General features: G+C 44.4%; 1 protein-coding gene across 4 annotated transcripts in view; it reads right to left on the reverse strand.

Moving 5' to 3' along the window:
• SBF2 (SET binding factor 2) overlaps positions 1-19,101 on the reverse strand; it is a 344,966-nt gene that overhangs the window by 103,496 nt on the left and 222,369 nt on the right. For all 4 annotated transcript variants that reach the window (XM_075567087.1, XM_075567085.1, XM_075567084.1 and 1 more), the window contains exon 16: positions 17,509-17,658. In XM_075567087.1, the coding sequence (XP_075423202.1) occupies positions 17,509-17,658 (150 nt within the window). The remainder of the gene's footprint in view (positions 1-17,508; positions 17,659-19,101) is intronic.

Below are 19,101 nucleotides of genomic sequence, written 5' to 3' on the forward strand. Positions count from 1 at the left end.
CCCTCCGCGACTTTACTCACCCCCGCTCCAGCTCTGCCTTCTTGCTGCCGCGGGCAGGATCTCCCTTCTCATCCGCTTCCCGCGGCGGCTACTGATCTCGCGCATGCGCGCGAACGGCCGAGGACCTTTACGTCCTCCCTCAGGGGGAGCTCCCGCCCCCAGCTGAAGCCGCGCGCGGCGCACACGCCTGATGCGCGTGCACCGCTCACAAGCTGCACATCTAGCACAGCTGTGGTAAGTTCTCCCTACCTATCCCTATCTTCCCTGGGGCTTCTCCCTCGTTACTCCCCCTCTCCCTATTGGTCCTTCCTCCTACTTATACCTTGCTCAGCCATTCATTCTTTGGCTGAGCATAGCTTTGTATGTCCTGTGTTAACCACGGTCGTGCCTGCCTCAGTTCCTGTCTCTTTGTCTCTTTAGTGATCTCTTGCGTACCGAATCGGCCTGGCTTTGGATCCGCTATGGTCTTCTATCCCTGGTTTGTATCCTGACCTCCTGGACTCCCCGACCCCTTTTTCCTCAGTCTGCGGATTCCGACCTACCTCCCGGCTCTGGACCCCAGGCTTTCGGTACCACCTATCTTCTGGAACCTTCCTTCTCGTCTGGCGAGTATCTTACTTTATCTTATACTCCCAGACGGTTCCAGACACCTATTTTCCACTTTCCAGGCGTGTCCCCGTAGCTGTTGGTGCAGTTTGTTACCCATCTCACCTCAGTTTCGGGGTCCCTCCTTGTCCGTGGTGAGCACAGCGTAACATTATGCTCAGCCCAACAGACATGTACCCCGAAGAGATTGAGCAACCAAGCACAATGCAGCGACTTCTCCAGCTAGAGGCGCAGCTTGCCTCCATGACGCAGGAGCTCTCTAGACTCTCCTCGTTGCAGCCTTCCCCAGGCTCCTCTGCCATGGCAGCTGCGGCGTTTCCCGCCCCGGGTCTTCCCGTTTCCCTCCCCGATTCTTCCCGTTTCCCTCCCCGGGTCTTCCTGTAGCTGTGGATCCTCGTCTCCCGGCTCCCAACCGCTATGCGGGGGATCCCCACGAGTGCAGAGGGTTTCTTAATCAGTGCGAGATGCAATTTGAATTATCTCCTTCGCGCTTCCCCACTGCTCGTTCAAAGGTGGCCTATATTATGTCTCTCTTGAACGGAAAGACCCTAGCCTGGGCATTCCCCATTTGGGAGCGGTAGCCTGCCATGACGCACGACTATTCTCGCTTTCTTCGAGAATTCAGCAAGTATTTGATACGCCTGGTTGCCAAATTACGGCAGATTCTTCTCTCTTCCATATTTCCCAGGGTACTCGTCCTGTCGCCGAGTATGCTTTGGACTTCCAGACCATCATGGCGGAGACCTCCTGGAATGATGGCTCATTATCAGCAGCTTTTTGGCAGGGTCTATCGGATGCCATCAAGGACCAGCTGGCCACTATGGAGAGACCCACCAGATTGGAGGATCTCATTGCGGTCTGCATCCGCGTGGACCAGCGGTTACGAGAGAGAAGACTGGAACGCGCTCTTCCTCGTACCACCTCCTTCCGGTCTTCCAGCCGCAGTTTCGTTCACTACGTCCCCCAACCCATGGATGAGCACGAACCTATGCAGCTCGGAGGTCATCGGCTATCCGCGTCTGAGACAGCGCCGACGAGATGGTGGACAGTGCCATTACTGCGGTCATCCCTGCTGGTAAGCTGTCCTCTGCGACTGGGAAACGCCAGGACCCAATAAGGTATGAGAGGGTCTCGTTGGGTATAATCGCTTCTCCTCTTTCTTCTTCTAAAGTACTCACCAATCGAATAATGCTGCCTATTTCTCTGGCCTGGAATAACTCCCTGATTCCCGCTTCTGCATTTATAGATTCTGGGTCTCAGAGGAACTTTATTGATCAGAGTTTTGCCTATAGGAATGGGATTCCCTTCCGATCTAAGGCTGTTCCAGTTGGTCTGGAGGCCATAGACGGGCGTCCACTCCAACCAGCCTTTATTTCCCTGGAGACTTATTCTCTATCCCTCTCCACAGAGGACGGTCAACAAGAGAAGATTATCTTGGACGTGATCCACACTCCATCGGTAGATGTAATTCTGGGACTACCCTGGCTGCAACTTCATAACCCACAATTAGATTGGGTTAATAAAGAACCTATACGATGGAGCCCCCAGTGCCTTAAGACCTGTCTTCCCCCCAAACAGACGTTAGCCGGAGTGGAATTACCTGCAGAGTGTAAAACTTCCCTTCCAACGGTCTACTGGGACCTGGCGGATGTTTTTAATAAGGTACGTTCTGAAGTGTTACCACCCCATAGAGACTTTGACTGTCCTATTGAGCTTCTTCCCGGTGCTACCTTCCCCAAGAGCCGTTCTTACCCCCTATCCATACCTGAGACCAAGGCCATGACCGAGTATATCCAGGATAATTTGAGGAAGGGTTTCATCCGCAATTCTTCATCTCCAGCTGGAGCTGGATTTTTTTTTGTTAAGAAAAATGATGGTTCCTTGCGCCCCTGTATTGACTACAGAGGTCTTAACAAAATTACGATAAAGAACCGTTACCCCCTGCCACTTATTTCCGAACTCTTCGATCGCTTACAGGGGGCAACAATTTTTTCCAAACTTGATCTCCGCGGAGCCTATAACCTTGTCCGCATCCGTCAGGGCGACAAATGGAAGACCGCCTTTAACACCCGGGATGGGCATTATGAATATCTAGTCATGCCTTTCGGCCTGTGCAATGCCCCGGCGGTCTTCCAGGAGTTTGTCAACGAGATCTTCCGTGACCTCCTTGACAGCTTTGTTATCGTATACCTTGACGATATCCTTATTTTTTCCAAATCCCTCTCTGACCACATTGAACACACCAAAGTAGTCCTGTCCCGCCTTCAGGAGAACAATCTCTATGCTAAGCTAGAGAAATGTTCTTTTCATCTTTCTTCCATTTCCTTTCTTGGATACATCATTTCTAGCACTGGCTTCTCTATGGACCCAGTCAAACTCAAGGCTGTCTTAGAATGGCCACAACCCACTTCCCTGAAAGCCATACAGCGATTCTTGGGATTTGCGAATTATTATCGTAAATTCCTCAAGAATTTTTCTTCTATCGTGGCTCCCATTACTGCCCTCACCAAAAAGGGAGCTAAGACAGCAGTCTGGTCTCCTTTAGCTCTCCAAGCTTTCGACTTCCTCAAAAAATCTTTTGCTTCTGCTCCTATTTTGCGTCACCCTGATCCCGAGCTTCCTTTTACCCTAGAGGTAGACGCATCCGACGTCGGTGCTGGCGCCATTCTCTCTCAGAGACAGTCCCCACAGGCCAAACTTCATCCCTGTCGGTTCTTTTCCAAAAAAATTTCTTCGGCAGAACGGAACTATGTTGTCGGAAACAGAGAGCTCCTGGCTATTAAACTCGCCCTTCAGGAATGGAGACATCTTCTGGAGGGAACGGAGACCCCCATTTCGATTTTTACTGATCATAAAAACTTACTTTACATTGAGAGTGCACGTCGCTTTGGTGCGCGTCAGGCTCGATTGTCTCTTTTTTTCTCGAGATTTAATTATCTCATATCTTACATTCCTGGTTCAAAGAATTAAAAGGCCGACGCACTTTCACATCAATTCCTGTTTGAGGACAATCCCGAGGTTATCTCCAAAACAATCTTACCCTCCAAATATATTGTTTCGGCCAACTCTTTTGATATCCTGGATCAGGTCATGGCAGCACAGTCTAATCTCCCGAGGGGCCTTAAGGTGCCGGTCGGCCGTCTGTATGCAGCTCCACGCTTCCTTAAGAAGATTCTTGAGTGGGGTCATTCTTCTAGGTCAGCCGGTCATCCAGGCATTAGCAGGACTTCTGACCTCATTGGTCGTACCTTTTGGTGGCCAACCATGCTGCAGGACATTTCAGAGCACGTAACAACTTGTCCAATCTGCGCCCAGGTTAAGACCGCTCGTAAAAAGCCGTACAGCCTTCTACAACCCCTTCCTATACCAGAACGCCCATGGAGTCATCTGTCCATGGACTATGTGGTGGAACTTCCAACCTCTAAAGGGATGAACACCATTTTGGTTGTCGTGGATCGTTTTTCCAAGCAGGCCCATTTCATTCCTCTCAAAGGCCTACCCAATTCCCCTACCCTGGCAGACATTTTTGTTAAAGAAATATTCCGCATTCACGGAGTTCCTCTTTCCATCGTATCTGATCGAGGTACACAATTTGTCTCAAAATTTTGGCGAGCCTTCGCTCGCAGGATGGATATCACCCTCCATTTTTCGTCCGGGTATCATCCCCAAACTAATGGGCAAACCGAGAGAACGAACCAGACTCTGGAGCAATACCTCCGATGCTTCATCGCAGACAGCCAAGACAATTGGGTAGATTTACTTCCGTGGGCAGAGTTCTCCCATAACTCTTTAAAGAACAGCTCCACGTTGAAATCCCCTTTTTTCATTAATTATGGTTTTCACCCGGGTCAGCTGCCCATCACCTCAGTTCCTTCCGGGGTTCCAGCGACCGATGACCGAATTAAGGATCTTCAGGAATCCTGGAAAAGGATCCAAGAGGCTTTGAGAAACGCAACCCATAGACAAAAGGCACAGGCAGATCGGCACCGTCGTCAGGCACCAGTCTTCAAACCAGGGGATAAGGTCTGGCTCTCCTCCAAGAACATTAGACTGAAGACTCCAAGCCACAAACTGGCTCCCAGGTTCTTGGGTCCATTCTCAGTAATAGAACGGATCAATCCTGTGGCATATCGTCTGGAACTTCCTCCATCCATGAGGATACCCTCCGTGTTCCACGTGTCACTGCTGAAACCTGTGTCCCAGAGTCCACGGTTCCATAGGACACCGATTGACCCTAAACCAGTCATAGTTCAGGGGCAGGAAGAGTTCGAAATCCAGTCTATTCTGGATTCCAGGACGACGAGGGGTTCGGTACAATACCTGGTTCACTGGAAGGGCTTTGGCCCAGAAGAAAGATCTTGGGTACCCTACCATCAAATACATGCCCCCAGACTGCTGAGACTCTTTCACTCCAAATTTCCCCAAAAGCCATATTGGAGTCGTCCTGAGGCCGCTCCTCAAGGGGGGGTACTGTAAGGTCCGGGGGAACACCTCTCTCTAAAGGGGTTCCCCCCACGACTTTACTCACCCCCGCTCCAGCTCTGCCTTCTCGCTGCCGCAGGCGGGATCTCCCTTCTACTCCGCTTCCCGTGGCGGCTACTGATCTCGCGCATGCGCGCGAACGGGCGAGGACGTTTACATCCTCCCTCAGGGGGAGCTCCCGCCCCCAGCTGAGGCCGCGCGCTCCTCTACCGCGCGGCGCACACGCCTGATGCGCGTGCACCGCTCACAAGCTGCACATCTAGCACAGCTGTGGTAAGTTCTCCCTACCTATCCCTATCTTCCCTGGGGCCGCTCCCTTGTTACTCCCCCTCTCCCTATTGGTCCTTCCTCCTAATTATACCTTGCTCAGCCATTCATTCTTTGGCCGAGCATAGCTTTGTATCTCCTGTGTTAACCACGGTCGTGCCTGCCTCAGTTCCTGTCTCTGTCTCCTTAGTAATCTCTTGCGTACCGAACCGGCTTGGCTGTGGATCCGCTCTGGTCTTCTATCCCTGGTTTGTATCCTGACCTCCTGGACTCCCCGACCCCCTTTTTCCTCAGTCTGCGGATTCCGACCTACCTCCAGGCTCTGGACCCCAGGCTTTCGGTACCACCTATCTTCTGGAACCTCCCTTCTCGTCTGGCGAGTATCTTACTTTATCTTATACTCCCAGACGGTTCCAGACGCCTATTTTCCACTTTCCAGGTGTGTCCCCGTAGCTGTGAGTGCAGTTTGTTACCCATTTCACCTCAGTTTCGGGGTCCCTCCTTGTCCGTGGTGAGCACAGCGTAACAGTAAGCCACTTTGTTTTCCAGCTTACTGACATGCAACCCCATCATCAGTTATTGACGGATTCTTAGGTGGAATGAAAATAATTAGATATAGTCCGGAGTGGAGTTATGGTGCTCTAAAAAGGATAAGGGACAGACGACGATCCTTCATATATATAAATGATGTCATTTCAATAACAAGAGTTCCCTTATATGAATGCCTGCAAGTAAATACTGAGGCCTGTGTATAGAAGATAGTGCCTACCTGGGATATTCACAATGGAAAAAGGACAGCAACCAGGAATAACACAGCATCATAGATTTCTTCAGAAATGTCATGTATAATAAATAACACAGCCTTATGTCCATGAATAGTCCAAGAATAAATCTTCTAAACAGCATAACTCTCACATGCTTAGACAAATTTGTCGTTTGCCGTGTGTCATAGGGAAATCTTCAGTGTGCAGATCTGCGGGAAGATGCAGTGCACGACCAATGGGACAGAAAATGCTATGAGCGGTGGACTCCAATAAGAAATTAAAATGTATTCAGTCATGTTAGAAACGTAGGTAGAAAAAGAACATTGATGCGTTTCGCGCCGGAGCCCTCCAGCACAAAACGCGTAGGTGTTCTTTTTCTACCTCCATTTTTAACATGACTGAATACATTTTCCTTCTTTATTGGAGTACACCTCTCGCAGCATTTCCTCTCCCATTTGTTCTGCACCGCATCTTTGAACCAGAATGCAAATAATTGACTCCTAAAGTGAACACTCTTCTACTTTAATCACACAGTCAGTGGTCAAGTGTGGTTTCCTGAATGCACTGTAAATGTACTGGAGATGCTTGAATTCCTTGTGCTGAATAGCAGTGGATACGTTCACCAGAAACACTACAAAGGTCAACTGTTTTAATTAATCTGTAGTCAGACCAACAGGCTTTTTCTTTCTTTCTTGTGCATGGTCCAGTGGTTTTGTATTCTCAGCTCATAGGGTAAATAAGGGCCCTGCAGACTCGAGAGTAAAAGGTTTCATTTGCTTACCTGCCAGCTTGTTTCTGTACATTTTGAAGTTTGAGCATACAAAGCAAGTACCTTTCTTAGTCACTTCAGCTCTCTCCCTCTGTTTATTCTGTTCCTAGCCCTCTTCTTACTCATCATCCCCACTAACCCTGCTTTGATTTATGAGCGATGCAAGGACCAGATGACATCTCGTTGAGGCCATACCTGTGCCCATGGTTACTAGCTGGACAGCCTAGTCTAAGTGAATGCACCACAATACCTCAACAACATAATAAAAAGTTAGTAAGATTTAACTGGGGCATCGCTGAGACATTTTTTGCTACACTTTTTTCTTTACTGTAAATCAGGAAACTCAAGAACTTGATCCATATCAAAGCACAGAATGATTACTCTGTTAATCAAACGTCTACTACTAATTACAATGCTCTCACTTTGGCCTAGGCTACATTGTTAACCCTTTCAGTACAAATGAGGTCATATATTCCATATTGGTTAATTGCCATTTTTATTTGTTTTTTTGGTAGATTCTTCTGCTTGTCAATGTTTGGTCTTCATACTGATCCATGATTAGCAAGACTATGTCCCCGCAGAAGCAGCACCACCTCCAGTGCACCATTACGTAGAGGCCGATTTTATATACTGCAAAGCAGACGATCACAATTGGTCAATATCTGTAATTAAAATCAAGGTGAGTTTTCGGCTGATAAGCAGTGCGACCGGCCACTTCAGAGTTTATAGACTCAGACCCGTCGTTTCTCTCATAAGAACCTTTTTTCTGTTTTCACATAGGTTTTTACCCACAAGGTGGCAGGCAAGTGCTCCATCACTAAATAAGATATTGTAAGCCTGAAGATGGATACATAGAGGTCGTATTCAAGGACGTGTGACCTATAAGAATGTTTGACCTTGTGAAGGAGGAATAGAAATATTAAGTAAAGAGGTCCATGTTCCATACAACAGAATAATTTAACAGGAGGAAAAAAGAAATGCACTACATGTTACTTTTAAGCCATTGGCGATCTTATGATTTGGTGAAGTCATCTAAAAAGGGCAATAGGTCACCGATCTATAGATGTATAAACCACAAAGTGCGAATCATCGGTCATAAACTGGGGCACGCCGACTTTAATATTTTGAATTTTTGTTCCCTAACATCATAGAACTACAAATACTTGGTGAATCTTCAACCAAGCTAGCTATGAATCATCATACTTCCAAATACAAGGACTGAAACTTATAACAAACCCATTCCCTATACATAAATGGAAATCAGATGCTACACTGTTCATGCTTGGCATCATTGACCACAACCAAGACATGCTGAAACTCCCAAAGAATAGCTTTATATGACTAATTTTTTAAAGATGATCCCTGCCCAAATAATTTATCATTTGAAGTTTGACGTACTGTATGGGTACATGTGCATTCCAGAACACAAGCAAGTTCTAACCAAGCTCAACAAGAGGTTTAACCAAAGCTTGAAAACTATCTGCAGGATGTCAAAGCACCAGTGACGACGCATTTTTGGAAACCCTGGTGGTTTGCTCATTTAAAAAAAAAATTTGATCACAAGAATTGAATGAATACAACTGAATAAAAATTACAGAGTCAGTTAACAACATACTGGCCAACACACATTGCTGTTTTATGATTCTTTGGAGACTAAGCAATCACTAGACTCTGTGCCAGTGTTTTTTCCAAAGTGTATCTATGCACTGCTTCACTGCTGTCAAAGAGTGGTAAAACGGAGGCAGGAATGGGTTTGTGTAACAGTTTAATATTCCAATGGGAATCCCAGGTAGGATAGCTGTACTTCACTAGAACATACTATCACAATACTACCAGAGAAACCAGCACGTTATGGTGATGAGCATGTTTCCCCAAACATAAGCAATTAGAAATGTAAAAAAATAAAAAATAAAAATTTAATATATTTAATTTTGACGGTTTTATGTTATTTGCCGGAGTCACTTGTAGGATGAAAGTCGACTATTTGATATTTAAAATGATGTATAAAAGTGGTCTTGCGTACTGTATGTTATGTAAATTAAACCAGCAATCCTGTCTGGGACACTTTTTTTTTTTTTTTTTTGACACAATTGGAACCCGGGGGATCTTTTGGAGCTTTATCACGTTACTTTCAGCACTGGGAATCCCCAGGTTTCTAAGATACTTGTGAAAAAGAATAAGTGCGCAACCCAAAAAACAACCTAATTGTGTTAAAAGACAGTGTCTAACAGTGAAACAACAATATTGTCAACCCCTATATCGTATTGGACTATGCACACAATATTGGACACCACCATACTGTGAGGAAAAAGTGAAAAGAAGATGGCTGGCAATGACGATTCACCTCTGTGTCGGCGCATCCGTGTCACACACGGATGCGTCGACACTGAGAAGTGAATCGTCATTGCCAGCCGCCGGCCATCTTGGCTGGGACGCGAACACCTCCCTGTGTTCCCCTGCTATCGACGCATTGGCATATGGTTATAGAGACTTTTCTCCACCACACACAGTGTGTGTAACTCGACTGAGGACTCTTTACATCAGTGCCGCATGTGATGTTTGAACTCAGACGACAACGAAGTGCCCTCTACAGGTGATCCCCAGATGACTTGGAGGCTTGTTACAAGCTATAGTCACCGTGAGAGACCCAGATGACATCTGGAAATTGCAGAGTACTACTCACCAGAGGGACCTCCATCCATCGCCCACCCTGATGCCAGCTGTGTGGTAAAATCGTGTATTGTTGCACGTATATGTGAATGTTCTTTTATATTGATGTACGCAGAATACTTACCTCCTTTTTATACTAAACACGTTTTTTGATATACTTCACCATTTGCGTTTTGCGCTGTTTTTTCTTGTCTTTTATTTCTAAGATACTTACCTTTGAAGGTAATAGGTCATAGTGCCTTCCTAAGAAAACAAAATGGCAGCCAAAATTCACGGGATCTTAATAGGACAATAACGGCGTCCATATTGATATTTACATAAGGAGCACAGTTATTGAAAAGGGTAATTATCTTCAGATCCAGGAGGTCCCCGTAGCCAAAAATAACCCAGTATAGCACTTGGAGGACCAGTTGGTTCCAATTATGTCAAATGTATTTCAAATTTTGCTGGGATTGCGGCTGTAAACTTGCTTCTGCTTTGACTTGCTTACAGAAAGAACACCATGCAGCATTTCAATATCCTGTGCCTAGAAGTGGAGGGTCAGGTTTGATGCTCTTTTTCCTCTCATCTCTCTTGCAACATAACCCAGCAAGGTGCCGAGCGTGTCACGAACAAGCAAATGTGTGTAGCCTTGAATAACCTGCACAAGCTGACTTCGAAGTCAGTGAGCAGTATGCTATATTAATAATACAAGAAACAAAAAAGTCCAGAGCAACATCCAATGTGACAAAAATACACAGTGAAATACCTATCTATCTCTTGAAAAAAGGGCCATTTAGTTAACCCTTTGGCCAATCAGCTGCATGAAAAGAAAACCTGCTTACTTGGACTGTGTGTTTTCCATATTAATAATACAAGTATTCCAAGAAGAAATACAGAATCTTCATTTCACGATACGTCAAAAGCTTTATTTTACACAAGTCAATACTGTTGGCTCATTCCGGTCCTAGGAGGAAGGACGCAGGTACTTAAAACAGCAGAGGACATGACGGGCACCTTCTTCATACAACCCCAGTGTTCCGGGCACATCTGGAGGATGGGTTTCGGCAGCTAAGAAACAACTCTCTCTACCAGGCAATTATAGAGTGTATTCATACCTGACGGTTTTTTTTTTTAATCATTGCTCAATAAAGGATTTTATGCAACGTTTTGTGCGCCCCTATTTTTAGTTTTGAGATAGTGTGTAGAAGAAGAGGAGGATTGGTGAAACTGAGGCTTGGGGCAGCACACAGAGGCGATTCTGCTACTGATGAGATCAGTGACTATTTATTATCAGTATCTTGATTGCCACTTATCTCGTTAGAGACTCTCCACACTGACATTTATGTTTATCTGCTTTTGTATGTGCCTGAACAGGTTGCTCATCTTTGATTGAGCCACCTGTGCTGAAGCAGGGATATCCGTAAAACCTGACCTGTTTGTGGCCCTTAAGGACTGGAGTTGCCCTCCCCTGAACGACACAGTTACAGATACATTTCCATCAGTGGCTTTCTTGTCAATTTGTTTTTTTTTTTTTTTACTGGTTTTACCTGTGGCCCAATACAGTAGTCGGCAACAGACCTTAGTCAACTCTTATAGATTTTTATTAAACACATTACTCACTTGCTATAGGGACCTCCACACCAAGCGCATGTATCTTTCATTTCTTATTGCACTATTTTCTACTACAAACATTTAAGAAGTCTTGACAAATATTCTTCATTCTACCATATACAATCTTTAGATGGAGAGTTAAGGCCCTATATCACCCATGCTCTCTTTTGCCACCCACATAATCTATTTACAGAAATGATATACAGTACTGTACTGCAGATTGCAACACGTATCAAAGAATTAACAAAGACATTGGGCACGTTGAAAGAAAACCTGCCGTTGCCCATTTCGTCATACCTAAAACATGCATTTACTTTAAACTACAGTTGTATTTTATTAGATTAGGATTTGCGATTAAAAAAATAATTTAAAAAAGACCCCTTACATGGGACCTAAAAACAGTTGTTTTTCTACATGTTATAAATTCCTCTCTTTGAAGCCTATTTTTGTGGTTTATATTAATTGCATAATAAATATTCCGAGATATCTACTTTTCATGCCCGTACAGCATAAAGTCCGCTTTTGATTCATTGACTTTGTACAGTAAAACAGGTTATTTCATTTTGATGGCACATTGCATTTTACAATGTGAACATACTTTCTAGTAGTGAACTTTGCTTTGAACGGACATGAGCACTTAAGAAGTATCTTTTCTTGGCAGACGTTAGATCTTTCCAATGTAATCTGCTCATGCTGTTCCCTGTTCAGTCTTTGTGCGGAAGTAGGAGCACGAAGCGCTCGTCGTTTTAAAGTGCTGGCCAATCCATTAACCCACAAAAGTACATACAATAGAACGGTGGGTGCTCTGACGCACTCAACAGGGAACAATCGTCAGTCAAATTGACATTTAAGTATGGGTTTTATTTTGCAGGCAAAGAAATGGGCACAACATTTCGGGGACTGACGGACATTGGATGAAGCATCCTTCTCAACCAACCCACAGGTGATCAACTAATTGATATGGGGTAAAACTGCCTTTTCAAATGTCTGCAAATCCTAGAAGAATGAAAGACCCCTATTCATTATGTATGAAGTCATTTTCTCGTCAGGGAAGCTCTTTGCCCAAATCCATGTTTAGGATTTATGCAGTGGCCCTCAAATACATGGGAATAAGTGTTATTAGGCAGATTTATGGCCAGGAGTATGTTTGTCTGGCTTGCAAATGAGCAATAGAACATCTTCATAAAAGGGTCAAACCGCTGGATAATGGGTCACATAAAAGATGCAGATAAATCACCCTCTTTCTACATCTTTGGATCTGTATCTCGATCAGAAAGACTGGAGTACATATACAATTGTCTGCCAAGTATGAAGAAATCAGAAACTGTTGCACTGAAGATGAAAACAGATCTTAAAAATGACCATTTCTTTGTAAACAAGGTTTACAGATGTTTACACTCACAATCAGAATTCCCAGTGCCTTATAAAAATGTACGGAATGAGACTTAAACCCTAGAAGTACAATGTTGTAAGATGATTCATAAATACTAATAAATCTCGTGATCATTATAAATAACAGATTAAAAACTGGCCTATTATCTCATAGCCATTTTGGATCCATTAAACAACCTTTATGTAACATACAAACAAAAGCCTGAGATTATGCAATGGAAAAAATATATATAGGATTGGTAATTAAAAAAAAAAAAAAAAAAAATCAGCAACCATTTGCAATTTACAATAAACTAAAAATATAAATAATTCATATATTTATAAATATATGATTTATACGATCTACAATGCTAAAGCAGATCTCACTGCACCCAACATTTAACCTGGTTTAACAAGAGCTGAACATTAGAAATAAAGACCAATTGAAAATGCAATTAAAATGATGAAAGATACCACGATTTGCTAATTTATAGTAACAATTTTTTTCCAAGTAAGGCAAAACGGTGGATAAAAAAAAGGGATCTTTTTCCACCCTGGAGGGAGCTTTGATGTTTCAAAAGCTCTGTAACATTATCATTTCATCTATGACAAACGTTCGTGCTGATCTACTACAACATATCCCAAACTAAAAGAGATGGAAATGCTTGTGGCTTTAAGGAGTTTTGGGTAATGGGAAAAGGATGAAAACCGCCAGATTGGAATTTGATGCAATGCAGATGAAGTAGTGAGGAAGGCAAGCAGTATTGGTCATGGTACATTGAGATATGTTTAGATGCATAATATGCATACAAAAAATACATAAAGTGCAATATATTTAGAGAAATGTCATAGTTCCAGGCATAAGGAAGGAACAAGTGACAGTAATCCCCATATTATTATTATCATTGTTTATTTGTGAATCACCAACATATTCCGCAGCGTGGTACAATGGGGGTACATTAAGGTTTTGGGGTTGGAGGGAGAGAAGAGTTGGACGTTAGAGGTATGGCAAGTAGGCTTCCTTGAAAAGGTGAGTTTTCAGAGAGTTTTTAAACATCTGAAAGCTGGGGGGAGAGTCTGATAGTACATGGTAGGGAATTCCAGAGAGAGGGGGCAGCACGGGAGACATCTTGCAGGCGGGAGTGATAGGTGGTAATAAGGTGGGAGAAAAGGCTGATGTCGTGGGCAGAAGGTAGGTGGCATGTAGATATGTATTTATGGATCAGGGCTGCGATCTAAGGGGATGGGGGGGAGGCTGTATCGTTGAGACCTTTGTAAATCCTAAGGTTTAAAATGTAATTCTAAAGGGCTATGGGAAGCCAATGTAGGGATATGTGTAGTGGATCAGTAGAAATGGAGCAGTGAGTGAGGTAGATGAATCTAGCAGCAGCATTTTGGATGGATTGAAGTAGAGAGAGGCAGACAAGGAGCATGCCAGCTAAGAGAAGGTTCCAGTAATCGAGGCGGGATATGGAGTGGATTGGGATTTTAGTTGCATCATCAGTGAGAAAAGGGCGTATCTTGGCGATATTTCATAGGTGGAGATGGCAGGACTTCGTGATGAACTGAATGTGAGTAATGAAGGCGAGATCAGTCAAGGATGACCTCTAGACAGCAGACTTGAGGAAATTGTGGTGTTATTGACAGTGAGGGGGAGTGTTGGTGTAGCGGTTGCAGTGGAAGAGGGAAAGAATAGGAATTCTGTTTTGGACATGTTTTGCTTCAGGTAAAAGTGAGACATCCAGTAGGAGATTGCAGAGAGACAGTTGGAAACATGGGACAGGAGAGAGGTCAGGGGAGGAGAGAAAGATTTGGGTGTCGTCAGCATAAAGATGATACTGAAAGCCAAAAGATTGTATTAGTTCTCCAAGAGAAATAGGTGGAGTGAAAAGAGCAGAGGACCAAGGACAGAGCCTTGTGGGACTCCAACAGAAAGAGGGAGTGAGGAGGAGACGGCCCCAAAGAAAGAAACACTGAAGGAGCGGTTGGATAGGTAGGACATGAACCAGGAGAGGGCTGCGCCACAGAGGCCAATGGAGTAAAAAATATATTTAAGAGAAAGGGGTGATTGACAGTATCGAAGACAGCAGGGAGATCCAGGAAAAAATAGTATCAAGAAATGACCCTTAGATTTAGCTTTTAGTAGGTCATTGGTCACTTTTGTTAGTGCTGTTTCGGTGGAGTGCAGAGGATGTAAATCAGACTGTAAAAGAGTCAAGCAGGGAGTTGGAGGAGAGGAAATGAGTGAGGCAGTTGTATGCAAGTTGCTCATGTAGCCTGGAGGCAAAGGGGAGAAAAGAGATAGGGCGGTAGTTAGAGGGGGAGGATGAGTTAAGTGAGGGTTCCTGGAGAATAGGCTTGATGAGTGCATGTTTGAAAGAAGATGAGAATGTGCCAGAGACGAGAGAGAGAGGTGAGTTAGAGTGGGGCTTAGTGTGCTAGAGAGGGTGCGGAGGAGATGTGAGGGAATAGGTTCAAAGGGGCAGTATGTCGGGTGAGATAATAAGTGGAGCGTGGAGACCTGATCCTCAGTCACGGGAAAATGAGCTAAGAGTTGATTTAGGTGTGCGAGTGGAGATAGGTGATGCGTGTGGAGCTTTACATGAAGAAATGAAAGGTGTGTGCCACAATTGTGGCTTGGATTGTCGGGGGCGATGTGTGGTCTCGAGAAGTCTTGTCTAAAGCTGATGAGAGTATGCTGTTGTATAGGGAGGTTGCTAGGTTGAGGCAGGAAAGGGTAGAGATGGGAGACAGGAGAGGTTGTAGAGATGTTGAAAATTGGAAGGGAGTCTAGGGTACGTAAGCTTCTGTATGTACGTGGGGAAGTAGGTGTTGTGGAAGGTACATAGGGTAGATCACTACTTGTGAAAAAATTCTAAGTAGATTTATTGCAGAAGGCAGCAGAAAGAGCAACAACGTTTCGAGTCCAACATGGACCTTTGGACAGATGTTCCTTGTTCTTTATACATGTTGTGTTGGCTACATAGATGGATTTTGTCCCCCGCACGATTCTACTTCATCCAACCCGCCCCTCCCCCCCACCCCCATTTTGTCTTCAATAGTTCTAGGCATGCACTTTAGAAATGATGTGCACCCGAATTAGAACGGTATAGTTATTCTAGTAAAATGTGCAAATATTGGAGCGCTAGGTGCGCTAAACTAGTACACGACTTGCATACATAACCTTCACACAATAGAACATGCAGCAAAAAGTTAAAAACTAACATTCTCAAAAGCGAAACAAATGTGTTATAAAGGTAATAAAACATTTTTTTTTATTAAATGTTAGGTTTAACCTCTGGAGCCTTTAGCCAAGCTTCGGTTAACAAATGTATGTTAGGAGACTTAATAATAGAAATGAGAGCCAGTTTTATTTATGTGCTGGAGTGGGCTGCTCAGAATTTGGCAGCTCAGCATGCAATCATATTGTTTTCATTAAGGCCGGCTCGTGGGTAGGTTACAAATAAGTGAGGCCCAATCGCACTACATTCTCACGGCAGCGAAAGCAGGAGATGAACTGATCTGCCTCCATGCGGCATGACGAGCTATTTATATTTAGGTGTTCTTTTCATTGGGAGGGCAGCGGGGGGGACAGGCGTTCTAGTTCTTCACAGTCACAAAGGAAAGCACATGAGAACTGCGTGTTCTACGTGGTGTCTACTGCAAATAGGAGGATGACCATATGTTCACTAAACTGGTGTAAGGACGCATGCAGATATTTGGAATTTTAAATCCACAATTAAACCCTTCAGACGGGAAATATATACATATCATTTTCTTATAGGTACTTTGATAGCAGAACCCTCTCCAGTAGTCTGGTCTGTACTATTTAACTGTAGGGGTGCCAGGTGTCCGATTTTGAACCGGACAGACCGGTATTTTGGCCTTCTCTCCGGTAAAAATGGAGAGGTAATATCGGACATGTATGTGTCCGGAATTCTCTCTCTCTGGACGTGCAGCGGGCAGTGCGAGTGTGGAGGGTGGGCGGGTGCAGGGTCCCCGCTCTTACCTCCTACAGGGAAGCAAAAGCGGTAGCGTGAGCAGCAACAGAGCCATCTCCCGCAGGCTGCAGCGTCTGATAACCAGGGCAACGGAGCCGCGCGGCGTCATTCCCCCCCCCCACCCACAGCAAAGGAGAAGACTGACCAATGGGAGGATTCCATGTCATTAAGGGGCGTGAGCAGCATATGCATGCTGGGAAATGTAGTTTCCTATCAGCTTTACATGTGGGAGAGGAGAGAAGATCTCCACTGTGTGTCTCCTGTCTCAAAAGAAAGCTCAGAGTCTGTCAGGAGGACCTCCACAGGTAAGACAACAGGAGGGGGAGAGGATGAGGAAGGAGGAGGAGGGGGGTGAGAAGGGGAGAGGGGGAGAGGGGGTGAGCGGATGAGGGGGGCTATATAATATAATAAATCCCTGTTGTTAAGTGCTTACAATCTTATTTGCAGGAGGAGATACGGCAAATTGCCCAAATTACTCAAGATCTCATCTCTTATGCCAGTATTGTCCAATGGGACTACTCAATACTTCATTAACAAGAATTATCATGTGGTCTCATGTCCCGCAACAGTCAAGTCCTACATGGCCACCTTCACTGCAGAGGCAAACACGATCTCATTTTATTTTCTTCTATTGCGCTGCACACCACAAAAACTCCGTACTAGAGCGTGTGTAGGACTTAGGGAGGACACCCATCCCAGACCTACAACTGGGACCTACCAAAAGAAAACATATAGAGGAACGACGAGGAAGACCAACAAAAGGCGGCCAACACGAATGGGAGCAGGAAAGCTGCCTACCAGGTTACTAGGGTCTGTTTGCCTCATCTTTCAGTATACAATAAGTTTAACCCAAGAACAATGTGGCAAGTAATGTAGTGGTAAACTAACCCAATAATGTCACATACACCCAATGAGAAGCAGGTAAAGAAACATGTATCCCCTCTATTGCCCTACTCAAAAAGGTGGAAGACGGACAGTAATATACCTGTAGCGTGCAATTCACCATTCGGACTATGTAATCAAACTGCTGATGGTTCAATATTGCCCGGTTTTGTTGAACATGCAGACCCAGTTCTTCAGTCAGGCACTGTCGAGCGGCTTTTCCTTTTAGGGCTCGCAATGCAGCAGGCAAGGTCTGAAAACAGGGAAAGCAAACGCATTACACTTACTACAGACACTTGGTTATTTCATTGAAATATTTGTTCTGTGGAAAATTATTGGCATGCAAGGAACAACGCTTCATAGATCTGAACCATTTGCTCAACATGTGTCTAAAGCCAACATTTGTGCAGAGGTGAAAGATAGAATTCTGTCAAAAAAACAAGCTGAGAACATTTACAGCGTCAAGAAAAGATTGCATTAAAAGACATGTCCAGCTGACTTTGAAGTATCCGTCTTTTTGTCATGCTCCTGAGAACAAATATGATGAAATATAACGCAATGTTAAATAAGACTGCACATTTCCAACTATCTACATATTGTTCTGACACAAAAGGGATCTCCAATACATTGTTGGAGACTAATAATGGTTACCCACCATATCTCCCTCTAATTATAGAAACCATTACCATCAGGAAGCACCTTTCTATTAGTGCTGCAATGAAGGGTACTAAACTATACAGATTGGTTCTAGTGCTACCTTAAGCAATCCATGCTGCACGCTACTAAGATTTTTTTTATCTTGCCTGTACTGGGGGGTTTCGTGGAGCTGGTCTGTGGTCCCCTGACCGCCAAACTGGCTTGTCCATCAGGCAAGAATACTTGCCCGGTGGACAAAATGACCGCAGTGTCTGGGCTCGCTTCTGCGGCCATTATAAATTAACAACGTCACCGGAAGATGTGTTTGTGCCTCTTTTGAAACAAAAGAAAACGTCAAACTACAAATATAAAATAAATCGCTGCTCTGGAGGTCAGAAAACCACAGGTCAGATTCCCCTACCCTACTCACCCCCTTTAGATGAGCTTTAACAAATGTTTTAAACATTATTGGCAGGGGAGAAAAGGGGGGGGGGGGAGGGGGTGTAGTTTACTGTTTTAAGTTTAATATTTCCAAGGAGAATGAGTTTTAGGGACATGAAATGTATCTAATCATTATACACTGCACCAAGTTCATTAGAGGTGCTTTAAACGTTGTGAATCTGAAGGCAAACCAAAAGACTTGTTAGGGGATCTGACATGCAAGTAAGTCACTTGAGAGAAGTCGCAGACAAGATATTAGACAGTTGGCAGCGTCTCAGAAATGAAGAGTTCCAAACATGACACATTCATGGAATGTCACAGGAGGACTTTGCTGACGTTAAAATGCTACAGTACAATACCAAAGCACTACATCAATCATGCTATCTATATTATGTGGTCTATATATGTTTCCTAAGAGACCTTTCCAATCTGTGAACATTACAACTGGGCTCAGACTGTTTTGGAAGTTTGTTTTAAAAAATGCAAAATGTGGGAAATGCCATACAGGCATAGCCCGGTTTAAGGACACTCACTTTAAGTACACTCGCGAGTAAGTACATATCTCTCAATAGGCAAACGGCAGTTCACACATGCGCCTGTCAGCACGTCCTGAACAGCA

This window comes from Ascaphus truei, chromosome 12 (assembly GCF_040206685.1).
Source record: "Ascaphus truei isolate aAscTru1 chromosome 12, aAscTru1.hap1, whole genome shotgun sequence".
NCBI classification, from domain to species: Eukaryota; Metazoa; Chordata; class Amphibia; order Anura; family Ascaphidae; genus Ascaphus; species Ascaphus truei.